Genomic DNA, 15,483 nt, shown 5'->3' with positions numbered 1-15,483 from the left:
TTTCACAGTAACTTCATTGCAGTGTTAATGTAAGCCTAATTGTGACACTGGTAAATAAACTTAAACTTCTGACGTACCCTGCTGTGGACTCACCGCCCAAGGCTGTAAGAAACTAAACGGGTAAGTGTTCTCCAAGGCGGCCATCAAGACACAACGCAGAATCGCTGAGCAGAAACTGATAGCCAAGGTCATGCCACGCTACGTGTAACCCCCCCACCATTTGGCCTGGGCTTGTAAAATCCTACTAACTGTCCTGGCTGGAGACAATTCACGCCTCTTAGATGAATGGTCTAGTTGGACCAATGAGCAGCACAGGCTTGGAGGGCCGAAGGGCCTGTTTCCTGTGCTGTACTGTTCTTTGTTCTTTAACCAGTGCTTAACCCTCTCCCAACTTGCATTGCCTGTACCTGTAAAGACTCGATTACTTGTTAAAACTCACATTCCAACATTACCTTGCAATTGTGTCTGTGTCTATAAATGTCCTGTTTGTGAACCCAACTCTCCGCTCACCTGATGAAGGAGCAGCGCTCCGAAAGCTCCCGATACCAAATAAACCCGTTGGACTTTAACCTGGTGTTCTTACTGTGCCCACCCCAGTCCAACACCGGCATCTCCACATCATGTCAGTAAACTACAGAAGGTCGTGAATGTAGCCCAATCCATCACGCAAACCAGCCTCCCATCCATTGACTCTGTCTACACTTCCCGCTGCCTCGGAAAAGCAGCCAGCATAATCAAGGACGCTACACACCCCGGACATTCTCTCTTCCACCTTCTTCCATCGGGAAAAAGATACAAAAATCTGAGATCACGTACCAACCGACTCGAGAACAGCTTCTTCCCTGCTGCTGTCAGACTTTTGAATGGACCTACCTTGCACTGAGTTGATCTTTCTCTACAACCTAGCTATGACAATAAGACTACATTCTGCACTCTTTCCTTTTCTTCTCTATGAACAGTATGCTTTGTCTGTATAGCGCGCAAGAAACAATACTTTTCACTGTGTAACTAATAATGTGACGATAATAAATCAAATAATGGAAGTGGTTCCCTGCAGGGGGCAGTATTTCTCACTTTCTGCTCACACACTGCAGACTGCCCTCAGGCAGTGACAGAGAATCCATCGCCTGTCTGGGAGGACTGAGCTCCCAGAGTTGTAAATGATGCCAAGTCTGCATTCAATCTTTGAGCTTTTCTGCCCTGCAGCCTGTTCCTCATTGATAGCGGGAGTGAAATCAATATCTTTTCTTCTGACAAAAGTAAAGCGAGTTTTTCAAAAAATATTATTCAGAGTCACAAAGCCATTGCGTCAAAGACAGTGAAAGCCTTAAATCCATCTCCCTGCTTGCTCCAAAATACACCATTCCAAATTAGGGGAGGCGATGGCCTAATGGTGTTATTGCTGGCCTATTAACCCAGAAACTCAGCTAATGTTTTGGGGGACCCGGGTTCGAATCCCACCACAGCAGATGGTGGAATTTGAATTCAATAAAAAAACCTGGAATTAAGAATCTATGATGACCATGAAACCATTGCCGATTGTCAGATAAAAACCCATCTGGTTCCCTTTAGGGAAGGAAATCTGCCGTCCTTACCCAGTCTGGCCTACATGTGACTCAAGAGAGCCACAGCAATGTCGTTGACTCTCAACTGCCCTCCAAGAGCAACTAGGGATGGGCAATAAATGTTGGCCCAGCCAGTGACACCCATGTGCCGCGAATGTTCCCCAGGGTCTGAGCTCAGGAAGGCACCGGATATCTGGAAACCTGGTTTTTATGCTTTAATCCATTTCAAGATGGGGTTGGATTTTGGCGACTTCTTGCGAACTGTCCCCAGCAAACACTCTCATTCCATCTTTTATCTTATTCTGTTTAAGGAGACAGAGAGAGAGAGAGAGAAGGAGAGGGAAAGAGAGCACAGGGGAAGAGACAAAAGAGGGAGGAAGAGAGAGAAAGACAGAGAGGGAGAGAGACAGAGAGGGAGAGAGACAGAGAGGGAGAGAGACAGAGAGGGAGAGAGAGACAGAGAGGGAGAGAGACAGAGAGGGAGAGAGACAGAGAGGGAGAGAGACAGAGAGGGAGAGAGACAGAGAGGGAGAGAGAGAGAGAGGGAGAGAGAGACAGAGAGGGAGAGAGACAGAGGGAGAGAGACAGAGAGGGAGAGAGACAGAGAGGGAGAGAGACAGAGAGGGAGAGAGACAGAGAGGGAGAGAGACAGTGAGGGAGAGAGACAGTGAGGGAGAGAGACAGAGAGGGAGAGAGACAGAGAGGGAGATACAGAGAGAGAGGTCTACAAGTGTTCCTCACAGACGTCAGTGTGAAACCACCTGCAGTTGTGTGGTATTGTACAGTTCACAGATGATACAAATTGTTGAGGGGGTAAATAGCGAAGAGAAAAGCTCCAATTACAGGCGAATTGTTCAGGTGGGCAGAACAGCGGCAACTTGCTGCATTTTGGGAGGACTAACAAAGCAAGGGAATAAATAGTGAACAGTGGGAGATTAATTAACACAGAGAACCAGAGGGAGCTTGGGGTCCTTGTCCAAAGATCCCTGAAGGCAGGAGGACAGGTAGATATGGTGGATAAGAAGTCAAATGAGATGCTTGCCTTTATTAATCAAAGAATAAAGTTCACAAGAAACTACAAAGGGTTGTGAATGTAGCCCAATCCATCGCACAAAGCAGCCTCCCATCCATTGACTCTGTCTACACTTCCCACTGCCTTGGAAAAGCAGCCAGCATAATTAAGGACCCCACACACCCCGGTCATTCTCTCTTCCACCTTCTTCCGTCAGGAAAAAGATACAAAAATCTGAGGTCACGGACCAACCGACTCAAGAACAGCTTCTTCCCTGCTGCCATCAGACTTTTGAATGGACCTATCTTGCACTATGTTGATCTTTCTCTACACCATAGCTGTGACTATAATACTATATTCTGCACTCACTCCTTTCCTTCTCTATGAATGGTATGCTTTGTGTGGAGAGTGCGCAAGAAACAATACATGTGACAATAATAAATCAAATAGAAAATAAGAATAGGGAAGTTATGACGGAGCTGCGTAAAACAGAGCACTGCTGGAGAACTGTGCGCAGTTCTGGTCGTTATACTATAGGAAGGATGTGATTGAACTAGAGAGGGTGCAGAGGAGATTCACCAGGGTGCGACCTGGGCTGGAGTGTTTCAGCTATCAAGGGAGGTTGGATAGGCTGGGATTGTTCTCCTTCACCTGATGAAGGGTCAGAGGCCCACAAAGCTAGTGGCTTTTGCTACTAAATAAACCTGTTGGACTTTAACCTGGTGTTGTGAGGCTTCTTATGTCGTTCTTCTTAGGGAAAGAAGGCTGAAGGGAGACTCTGTTGAGGTGTATAAGATGATGAGGGACACAGGGAGGGTAGATAGAAGGTAGAAAGGCACTCTTCCCCTGGACTGAGGGGTCAATAACCTGCTGGGGGGGGGGGGGGGATTGATTTAAGCAAGGGATAGGAGATTGAGAGATTTCAGGAGACACTTCTTCACCCAGAGGGTGGTGGGGGTCTGAAACTCACTGCCTGTAGGAGCAGGAGAGCCAGGAACCCTCACAACATTTAAGGAGCATTGAGATGAGCATTTGAAACGCCGCAGCAATACAAGGCTATGGGCAAAGTGCTGGATAATGGGATTAGGATAGGTGCTGGGGTAGACATAATGGGCCAAAGGGCCATCTTTCTAATATGAACCAGTGGACAGAAAGTTACACAGGACTGGAACAGAATGAACCAGCCTGTATTGGGTGCATCAATTGGCATTGTCACCCAGGGGGGCAGGTGGGGGCAAGGAAAGGGTACCACAAGGATCCTAGAGCTGAACCATGATTGGCCCAACCAGCACAGTAGCACAGTGGTTAGCACTGCTACCAGAGGGCCAGGTTCGATTCCCGGCTTGGGTTACTGTGCGTGTGGAGTTTGCACATTCTCTCCGTGTCTGCGTGGGTTGGGGTGTGCAGGTTGGCTGTGCTAGTTTGTTCCTTAGCGTTGGGGAATAAAAACCCCATAAATATGTGGAAAACTACATTTATATTCCCTAGAATTTAGAAAAAAGTAGAGGTGGCCAAATAAGAGCTGTAAAATTCTGAAGAGATTTGAAGATGTTTCCCTGGTTGGAGAATGAAGAAAGAAGTTGTCATTCTTAGAATAAGGGGTCAGACATGTGCGATGGAAGTGAGAAACTGATTCAAGAAAGCTGCAGTTCTATGGAATTCTCCAACGAAGGCCACACAGCCAATGAGTGTATCCAAGACAAGATGTGGAGATGCCAGTATAGGATTGGGGCAGGCACACTAAGAAGTCTCACAACACCAGGTTAAAGTCCAACAGGGTTATTTGGTAACACAAGCTTTCAGAGCACCAGAATCACCTGTTAAGGGGCAGCGCTCCAATCACTCGTGGTACCAAATAAACCTGGTGTTGTGAGACCTCTTACTGTGTCCAAGACAAGAACAATTGGTTTGTGGATACCAAGTGAATTGGAGGATAGTATAAAAGGTGAAGTAGATCGATAAACTTATGCAATGACAGAACAGGCTTGAAGGGCTGTATGATTTACTCCTTTCCAATAAGTGATTAACCTCAACATGGTTTATTTTCAAGAGCATGGCCATACCCACCCTCTCTCCAATTTTAACATTCAGGGCAGGATGTTAATGATATGGCAGATTCTTCCCCACGCCCTACACTATTCCCAGTTTCATAGAATCCTACAGTGCAGAAGGTGGTCATTCAGCCCATCAAGTCAGTACCAACCACAATCCCACCCAGGCTCTATCCCTGTAACCCCACACATTTATCTAGTTTCCCTGACACTAAGGGGCAATTTAGCATGGCCAATCCACCAGATCAGCACATCTTTGGACTGTGGGAGGAAACCGGAGCACCCGGAGGAAACCCATGCAGACACGGGGACAACACACAGATAGGAATTGATCCCGGGTCCCTGGCACTGTGAGACAGCAGTGCTGATCACAGCTGAGTCTGGTCAGAAAAGTCCTTCAGCTGAATACCGGGTAGTGGATTAAATTCAGTTCCAGTCTATAAGTGAATGGCTATAACTAGCAATAACCAGGGTGATTTAAACACGGAGGCAGTGAGGTGATTTGTTACAGGATATAAACACCCTTAGGTGAATTAACAGCCTATTCTATCCTGGTTCTTGCTGGTCACACCCTCACTGATTTCACATCCATGTCCCAACCCTGCGGTTAGATGTGAACTCCCTCTACTGGCATCCACGCCAGTTGTCATAAAAATCAAATTTGTATACATGCCAACTCGTCACCCTTATGCCCCCTACCCCCCAAGCAGTTTCCCGTCACTAAACTAGCTGTACAAACCTTTCCAACATCTGCGTGCAAAACCAAGCTACCAAAGCGTCTGGCACCACTGGTTGTGGAATCGGTCATGAGGGGGCAGAGTTTTAGGGTGAGGAGCAGAGGATTCAGAGGGGGTTTGAGAAAAGCTTTTTGGTTCAGAATGTGGTGGGAATCTGGAATGCGCTGCCTGGGAAGGTTGTGGAGGCCAGAAACCTTTAAAAAATATTTGAATAAGCACTTGAAATGTCATAACATTCATGGATATGGGACATGTGCAGGAAAATGGGATTAATGCACCTTTAGTGGTGTTTGTGCAGACATGATGGGTCTTTTCTCTGCTGTATGACTATGAACCGTATTTTTGCGCACCATAAAATTCAAGGGACCATATATTAAGATTTAAATCTGAATTTCCAATCCGAACTGCAGGAGTCTCTGATTTAACATTCCCCTAATAAGGATTCCTCAATAAGCAATAATAACCTGCCTGATGTACAGGTAAAAAGAATAACTCCCCTGTGAGAGTTAAAAGATTTAGTAATCAGGATTTACAATCACTGAGCTATCAGCTTGCAGCATTTTATATCGAGCCTTGTTCATTGCTTTACAGGAACATCCAGCAGGTCACAAGGGGAATATCGATCAAGTGGAACGTTAATAAAGCCACAAACCAGCGGGGTGATTTTGTCTTTTTTAATGAGAGAACATTCTGGTACAAATAACTTTAGATTCTTGGAGTCCGGAAAGCCATTCCTACAGAAGGCTGTGTGACTTGCAGGTTGGACAAGCTGCCAAAGTCCTGCAAAAAAGAGAGAGGGAAACAGATTAAACCCCAGGCAGAGAAACGCACACAGGTTCATTCACTAACCAGGCACTGCTGGACCAGTAAGGTAATCTTCCTTCAAACCAGCCATCGACAATGCTGTATGCTAGGGGGCTTAAAGATAGACACATTCTCATATCGACAATGAAGTTAAAAGGATAATTTATTCTGTCCAGTCCCAGAAAGCCCCAAGACGTTGCTCAATTCTTTCTGGGGGTCATTGACTAGACCAGCACTCTCTGTCCCATCCCTAACTACCCTCAAGAAAATGGTAGCCAAGCTGCCTTCTTGGACCGCTGCAGTCTATGTGGTGTAGGTACACCCACTGTGCTGTTAGGGAGGGAGTTCCAGGATTTTGACCCAGCGACAGTGAAGGAACGGTGACGTTTCCAAATCAGGATGATGAGTGGCTTGGAGGGGAACCTGCAAGTGGTGGAGTTCCCAGGTATCTGCTGACTTTGTTCTTCTAGATGGAAGTGTTTGTGGGTTTGGAAGTTGCTGCCTTAGGAACAAGTGCCTCCTGCGCTGGCCTAGAGGATAACAGTAATTTTTTATCTTGGGCTGTGCACAACGGCCAGTCTTTAACTATTACCGACTTCCGTCTGAACATAGAAGCAATTTCAGAAAATGAAGCCTTTGACTGAAAGTAGGTCAGACAATCTGAATTAAATTGAGTTTAATCCAAACCTGGATGTCCTTCATGGGTAAAATTACACAATGTCGAGAATGCCTCTATTTGAGGGAGTGGGAATGAGATGATAGGGCTTGTGGAACCAGACTGAGCTACCATACACAGTAAAGCAGCAGTAAGCACTGCTTTAGTCCAGACACCAACCAACAACCCCATACACAACGCTCAAAGAAACAAGATCATTAACTTGATGAATTAGTCTTAATTTAAAACTTTAGAGTGTCACAAGTAAGGCTTACATTAACACTGCAGTGAAATTACTGAAATTCCCTGAGGTGCCACACTCTGGCGCCTGTTCCGGTCAATGCACCCTAACCTTGTGGGAGGAAACCAGAGCACCCGGAGGAAACCCAAGCAGACACAGGGAGACTCCGCACAGATAATGACCCAAGCCAGGAATCGAACCCAGATCCCTGGAGCTGTGAGGTAGCAGTGCTAACCACCGTGCTGCCCCATACAACTGAAAACTAACCAAAGTCAGCATAAGTTGAAAATGGGCTCGATTCTTTTCTTTGATAAATAAATTCTTCCCAATGCCTCAGCAGACAATTCTTCTACATGAAGCAAGTGGAGAGCCAGATCATATTCATACAGAGTTTATCAAACACTACACTGTAGGGACCTGGAGCACACAGGGTAGCAATCCTGTGCACCCATACTGAGATTATAGAGGTTTGGAAAATCAAACCAATCCTTGAATCTGGAGCAAGCCTGCCCTACTTCACTGTGTATCTGCATCCCAGGTAGATGGATACGGGACCACCTGCACTCTACGGAGCCCAGGTAACTCTCACAAACACGGCTAGTTCTGCCAACGTGTCTAATCTGAAAACTAATAATGTACGGGGGTGGGGAGATTGGGGCTGAGATGAGTCCATAAAAAGATGAGTGAAAAGGCCGAACAGCTGGTAACTTCAGAACAGAAGACTTTGTCTAACATCTTCCCATCTAGAAAAGTCACACTGTTGTAGGGAAGGGGCAGCACAGTGGTTAGCATTGCTGCCTCACAGCGCCAGGCTCCCGGGTTCGATTACTGACTTCTGTCACTGTCGGTGGAGTTTGCACATGCTCCCCATGTCTGCGTAGGTTTCCTCCGGATGCTCTGGTTTCCTCCCACAGTCCATAAGATGTGCGGGTTAGGAGGCCTGGCCATAAATTGTCCCTTAGTGTCAGGGGGCTAGCTAGGGTACGTGGTTCGGGCCCAGATGGGATTGTGGTTTGTGCAGATTCGATGGGCCGAATGGCCTCCTTCCACACTGGAGGATTCTATGGAATCTATGAGACCCCAGAACAATTATAAGGGTACACACTCCTGTAACTATAATTATCTCCCAGTTTTGCCAGACAATGCACTCGGCATTATCGATATAAACGTACAAGTTATCTACTCAGCCTCTGTTTGAAAACTCTGAGGCACGAAGACTTTACATTCAGCACATCCAAGATCTGTCAAATGCCAGACTGGTTCCTGGTGACAGTAATGTGCTTCAGGACAGTGATACGATTGGAGAAAACTAACGCTGTATGGGCTCCTCAACTCCCCCCTCACCATGGGTGGCACAGTGGGTAGCACTGCTGCCTCAGTGCCAGGGACCTGGGTTTGATTCCCGGCTTGGGTCACTGTCTGTGTGGAGTTTACACATTCTCCCCATGTCTGCGTGAGTTTCGTCCAGGTGTTCTGGTTTCCTCCCACAGTCTGAAAGATGTGCTACTCCCTAGTGTACCCAAACAGGCACCTGTGTGAGATTACAGGATTTTCACAGTAACTTCATTGCAGTGTTAATATAAATCTAATTGTGACACTCAAATAATAATGGGTGAAAAATCACAAATGTTCCGAGCCACTATTTCACTTTCTACTTTAGTAGGATCTAATTAGTCACAGAGCGAAAGACAGAGAATGTGAAAACGGGTGATACTTCATATAGAAACTCATAACATCGAATTATATGGGCGAGAATCCCAAATCCTACTGGAAATCGGAACAATTTGATAAGAATATTAAGTTGTCCATTTTAATGATGATTTAGTTGCTTAGTCTCTCCCACAACAACAGGAACCCAGCCAACTTTAACCTACACCACCAGGATGGTTTTTCAGTCGAGTAAACCTCACATACACGTGAATTCCCCCCACCAGAATGATAGAGCTGTCTGCACAGCATCACATTCCAACCTCTGGAGGCGTTTAGTCTCAACAAACAATACAGGACAAATTTGGAACATGGTGAAACAGCAAGCTCCCTGTCACTCACCAGTAGCTTCAGCATTTCCTTGGTGTCTGGGTCCACCTCAATCATCTCCTGGTCCAGAGCAGAAACCTGGAACACACGCAGAGAGGCAGAGTTCAGCACAGACCAGCCACACCACCCAACGCAATCTTTACCAATGATTCGTCAGTGAGCAGCCTGGCTCAGCGGGTGAACACTCACATCCGAGTTCAGGCCTCACTATTGATCCACGCACACACGAAGCATTTGACCAAAGCCTGAAATGGCAGCTCACATTCGGTTACACATAAAGAGCAAAGAATAGTACAGCACAGGAACATGCCCTTCAGCTCTCCAAGCCTGCGTCGATTGTGATGCCTGCCTAAACTAAAACCATGTGCGCTTATGGAGGCCTTATCCTTCCATTCCCATCCTGGTCATGTATTTGTCTAGATGCCCCTTAAATGCCGCTATCGTACTCGCTCCCACCACCTCCCTGGGCAGCGCCTTCCAGACACTCACCACCCTCTGTGTAAAAAGCTTGCCTCACACATCTCCTCTAAACTTTTCCCCACATAAAACCTCGCACCTAAAACCCGTGTCCCCTCGTACTTGACTTTTCTACCCCAGGAAAGAGTATCCAACTTTCCAGCATCTGACATGGCCTCGACGCCACTACAGAAACACAGGAGAGTTCGAGCACACATTCCCCCAACTACAAACTCATCACTCGGTCACCGATTTAAGATTGCAGCTGTGGGATGTTCCTGTGCACTGTAGCTGCCCCACTGACCAACCAGTAACTACAGCACATGAGTGAGTAAGCTCAACTGTCAATTACAAAAACCCTTTCACGCTCTGTATGCACAAAACAAACTATACATCTGCTTCTTCCTCCCAAGGGAAGCTAGTTTTGAAGCTGACCAGAAATACAAAGCACTCTCCCCATCAGTGCACCGCCCCAGGAAAGTTACAGACACTAACCCAACCTGATTAATCCTTTAGTCACTGGCTGCGGCTCAATTAAAGGGCCCAAACCCAGCCAGACTTGAACCAATTATATTAACGCAGCTATTGAAAATCCCTGCGGGAGATGAACAATTGACACTTCCACAATTGGACAAGACCAAACAAGGCCAGGGAAGATATAAATACAAAACAATTTTCACTTTAAATCAATAAAGTGCAATGCCTGGGGATAAATTAACCAGCATGTCAGATTCCACACGCACTGTGTCCTGTGCTGTACACGTCATCATGTAAAATGGGATGGAGCTAATCGAGAGGCCAAACCTAACCTTCAGCAATCCTGTAACCACGCTAAAGATCTAATCAACGTTTCCCTGCTGAGCTGGTAATTGCGTAGCACGATATGTTGGTGCTGTAGCTGGCTACATGATAAAGGTTTGGACACTGTCTATACTGAACTGTCCACTGGGAAACACGGCGAAAATAAGTGAAGATGCATATCGTACAAGTGTCAGAGAGAAACATTAACTATTTGTGCTCGGACGCTCAGCTCACATTGATAACAGCACCTGTACCTTACTGTGGAAATCGTAAATACTTAACGTACACTCGCTCAACCGAGGTCTGAGAGAAGGGAAATTTGAAAAATCAATTGGAAAACTGGAGAGGTTCCAGCAGGCTTGGAATTGGCGCTGTCTGCCCACTAACCTCAAACTGTAGCATAGGTAGCTGCAAGAGGCTACGGGACTGAAGGAACACGTGTATGACAGGATAGAAACACAATGCGCAGCCCAACATCCAAGATCCAGATGAAGGGCAGCAGACACAATTCATTCTCCATGTTATAACTCACTTTCTGGACGCCAAAGCAAGAGAGTTGTGCTGGTAAATGTGGAAGGGTGAGCTCCAATCAGGCTGAATCTAAATCTGAATCTAAATTATGATCCAAGTTCAGAAGCAGAGCGATTCACTTCATTCCAAATGGATATAAATAGTGAAAAGTACCCTGGCCAGTTCCAACCAAGTTCCAGTACTTTGTCTAAAGTCTTCAAAGATTCTCAATCTTGCTCCTTAAAACTACAAAGTCCAGGTTCTCAAAGCATTCAGATTAAACCCAGCAGTGAGTGAAGAGACTGAAGAGGAACCCACCTCTGGGACATAGTTATCCCTCCTCTCCCGCTCTTCTTCCTGCAGTTTGATGGAGATGCCTCGGACGGGCCCACGCTGAATCCGCTTCATTAAGTGTGTCACATACCTGGGTAAATTAAACACCAGTTATTGGGCATTTTCATTGCTGTACCCAAATCTATACTCACACAAGGGCACTAGCAAGCTACTCAACGATTCTACACCAGCTTCCAGCCAAGCTGGTCATTCTAATTTACAGCCGCCTCGAGCTCCAACAGAAACAACTGAGCCGAGAGAGATTATTCCTCTCCCAAGGTGCCAATCGAACTGGATATACATAGAACCCTCCAGTGCAGGAGGCTATTTGGCCCATCCAGCCTGAGCCACCCACAATCCCACCCAGTCCCTAAGCCCATAACACCAAATACTTATCCTAGCTAGTCCCCCTGACACCAAGGGGCAACTTAGCACAGCCAATCAACCTAACCAGCACATCTTTCAGATTGTGGGAGGAAACCCGGCACGTGGAGGAAACCCACACAGACATGGCGAGAACGTGCAGTCTCTACACAGAGAACGATCCAAGTTGGGAATTGAACCTGGGTCCCAGGCTCTGTGAGGCAGCAGTGCTAACCACTGTGCCACCCCAGTATGTTTTAAATTTCAGATTTCTGCAGCTTTTGTTCTTGTTCACTGTGACTCTTATCAACATAACCTGGCCACCAATCCTGGTCTCTGCACATGGACTTGCACAAATACCCACTGACGTCACAGGTTGGACCCATCTACAGCAACACTGCAAAGTAAAACCAGACGCCTTCAAAATGACCTCCTTCAACTTCCTCCTCCTGCCAGGGAAGCAGCATCACCTCCTGGTCTCCCTCAGGTATACTGGTAGAGCTGGCCACATTTTTAAACAGAGGGCAGGAAACACATGAACACCTCAGACCTGCTTGAGGATGAGGCCAGCGAGTGCAGCAGAAACCAAGGAAGTACATGAAAATAAACCTGTAAGGGGCGACACAATAGCACAGTGGTTAGCAGCACTGCTGCCTCACAACGACAGGAACCCAGGTTCGCTATCTGTCATGTCTGTGCAGAGCCTGCACATTCTCCCTGTGTCTGCGTGGGTTTCCTCCGGGTGCTCTGGTTTCCTCCCACATTCCAAAGATGTGTGGGTTAGGTGCATTGGCAATTCTGAATTGCCCCTTAGTGTCTCAGGGTGTGTAGGTCAGAGCGAGGTAAATACATGAGACTATGGGGATAGGACCTAGGTGGGATTGTTGTTGACGTAGACTCGACAGGACAAACGGATTTTATGAATTAAACAAAAGCATTACCACTGGGATGGGAGTGCCCAAAATGGGATGAGTAGATAGCTCTTCCAAAAAGTTAGCACAGACATGATGGGTTGAATGGTCCCTGAGTCAATAAACCCCAACTGAGATTAAAAGATGATGTTCTACAATTGGCCTCAATACTTCTCATGCCCAGTGAAGAAGGGGAAAAGCAGCCAGGGCAGTGTAAGTTTAAAGGTTGGGCAAGAAAAGGATTTGCCTCAGATTCTTTTTTTCTACACTTGCCTACACCCTTAACACGCACACCCCACCCCAGCATAGAAGCCATAGGTGAATAATTTTCCAGAATTCATTAATTTACATGCGAATAGCAATCACTTTATACAATTTTCAGAAGGAAACAGTGTAACAGGAACAGGAGGCAGCCATTCAGCCCCAAAAATCTATCCCATCAATTAGATCCAGTTAGTTGAATTCTGGGGACAAAAAAAAGAGTTCTTACCCTGCAATTTTGTTGCGCAGTTTCTTGCTGGGGATGATGGCAATCTCCTCACAGACCCTCTTGTTGGTGTGGAAGTCATTGCCAAGGCGGGTGTAGTATTTTTCAATGATCACTCGGGCAGCTTTCTTGACTGTCTTAGTCCTGACGCGACCCTGGATGGGAGAGAGGCGAAGCGTTATGAAAGGCCCCCCTCATTCTTCAACTCACTCCAACAGTAACCCAAAAGCAGGTTGTGGAACAAGAATGGTTTGACAAATCATTCCAGCATTAGGGTTCTGGGGCCAATGGAGGCAGTTTTGCATCTCAAGGCAAGCCAAAAACACAAATGGTTTCAGACCTGTCAGACTGCCCTCCTGTCAGCGCCCAGATTAATATCTATTTGATGGTTACAATGCAAATACATTGGCTTCCTCAAATAAGTTGGGCAGCATCAGTATAATCAAGGGCCCCACACACCCTGGACATGGTTGAGAGCTTCAGGTTTTTAGGTGTCGACATCACCAACAACCTGTTTTGGTCCCCCCATGCCAAGATTATAGTTAAGAAAGCCCATCAACGCCTCTACTTTCTCAGAAGACTAAGGAAATTTGGCATTTCTGCTACGACTCTCATTTATAGATGCACCATAGAAAGCATTCTTTCTGGTTGTACGGTTCCTGCTCTGCCCGAGACCGCAAGGAACTACAAAAGGTTGGAAACAAAGTCCAATCCATCAGACAAATCAGTCTCTGATCCACTGACTCTGTCTACACTTCCCACTGCCTCAGAACAGCCACCAGCATAATTAAGGACTCCACGCACCCCGGACATTCTCTCTTCCACCTTCTTCCATTGGGAAAAAGATACAGAAGTCCGAGGACATGTACCAACCGTCTCAAACAGCTTCTTCCCTGCTGCCAGATTTCTGAATGGGCCTACCTCCTCATAAGTTGATATTTCTCTACACCCTAGCCATGACTGTAACACTACATTCTGCACACTCTCCTTTCCTTCTCTATGAACAGTATACCTTGACTGTATCGCGTGGAGGAAACAATACTTTTCACTGTATACTGATACATGTGACGATACTAAATCAAGTTTCAAAAAAAAAGCCATTCTCTCTCAGATACAGAAGTCTGACGTCACATACCAATCAGCTCAAGAACAACTTCTTCCTTGCTGTCAAGCTTACCGTATATTAAGCTGTTCTTTCTCTACATCCTGTGACTATTACACTGCATTCTGCACCCTATCCATTTTCCCTATGTACTTCATTGCTATGTCACAAGAAACAATACTTTTCACTGTACACTAATACATGTGACAATAATAAATCAAACCAAACACAGCTCTGAATATATATAATTTTTCCAGCCCCTCCTGTACATTAATTTTCATACTGAAAACCCCTCAGATAGAAGAGGGACATTTGCACTGGGAGGTTCAAACAATATCAATACCTAACGCATGATACAAAGCACAGAATGAGGCCCTTTGGCCCATCACAGTAGTGCCAGCCTTTTGACAGCCTATCCAGTTGAGCTGTAGGTGTCCCCTTTTCCCAAATTTTATGCGTTTTTTAAAAAAATTTACCATCCAATCTGCCTCCATCCCCCTTTTCAGGCAAATCATATCAATTCTGCAGCACTTAAATCCAAGAATTACCTTCCCCTCTGGCTGTAAACTTGGATACGATTAGTTTTATCCCCGATTTATTCCATCCAAACCTGTCCAAGGAGAGCTCCAGCTTCCCCCCCAGAGCTGCACAGACATTCTGCTTTAAAGCTGCTGCCAGCCTGAGTCAAGCTTCCCCACCTCGGACACAGCAAACAGCCGGGGAGAGCCCGAGGCCTCCCTCACAGGCCTCCCTGCCCGTCCTCCCTCCACCTCCTGAAGCCTTCTCCCCCCCAGGAAGGCACAACATCCCCTTCCCCCTCCCCCATCCCTCATCGGCCGATTCTTTAACCGCTCCCCCCCCCCCCCCCCCAGCTAATATCGGCGGGTAAAGATGGCCGGGGGAGTTACGGATGGGCCCGCACCGCCGCTGGGAACCGTGGCGGCCGGTTAGTGAGCGGATGGAAGCGGATTATCCTCCCCGGCCCCGGCGCGGCGAACCCACCATCTTGGATTCCGACCCGGAGAAGAGAGCGAGTGCTGCCGGGAGCGGCTCTATCAGGACCCCAGCGGGCAGGGTGGCCAGCGCACTGCCTGATTCCAACACCCAGCAAGAAGCCTCAGACCAACAGGTTCAAGTCCAAGAGGTTTATCTGGCAGCAAAAGCCACTAGCTTTTTGAGTGGGGAATGGTTAGGAATGGTGATCACAGTCAGAAGTCTCCTCTTTCAAGGTCAAACCAAATAGACAAACTCAAATTAAGTTAAGACAAAGTAAAAGGGGCAGCTCCCCAAAAGGAAGGGGAACAAAAACAAAAATACAAAGGAAACTTAAGACACATCAAATCAAAATGTGATTGCTGGGGTCTATAATCCACCCCAGCCCCTGCGGTGCCCAGCGGGCATGGAACTGTAAGAAAAAG

General features: G+C 46.7%; 1 protein-coding gene across 1 annotated transcript; it reads right to left on the bottom strand.

Moving 5' to 3' along the window:
• Positions 1–6,019: 6,019 nt before the first annotated feature.
• Positions 6,020–15,157, bottom strand: LOC145338941 (small ribosomal subunit protein eS17). The gene is made up of 5 exons (XM_080183346.1): positions 15,068–15,157; positions 12,967–13,118; positions 11,188–11,293; positions 9,115–9,180; positions 6,020–6,145 (listed from the first exon to the last, which is right to left on the bottom strand). The coding sequence occupies exons 1-5, from the start codon at positions 15,068–15,070 to the stop codon at positions 6,071–6,073; spliced, it is 402 nt and encodes a 133-aa protein (XP_080039472.1). The 5' UTR covers positions 15,071–15,157; the 3' UTR covers positions 6,020–6,070.
• Positions 15,158–15,483: the final 326 nt, after the last annotated feature.

The sequence above is a fragment of the Carcharhinus amblyrhynchos genome, unplaced genomic scaffold (assembly GCF_965287045.1).
Source record: "Carcharhinus amblyrhynchos unplaced genomic scaffold, sCarAmb.v2.hapA chromosome_254, whole genome shotgun sequence".
NCBI lineage: Eukaryota > Metazoa > Chordata > Chondrichthyes > Carcharhiniformes > Carcharhinidae > Carcharhinus > Carcharhinus amblyrhynchos.
This window is presented reverse-complemented; position numbering and strand designations above follow the sequence as displayed.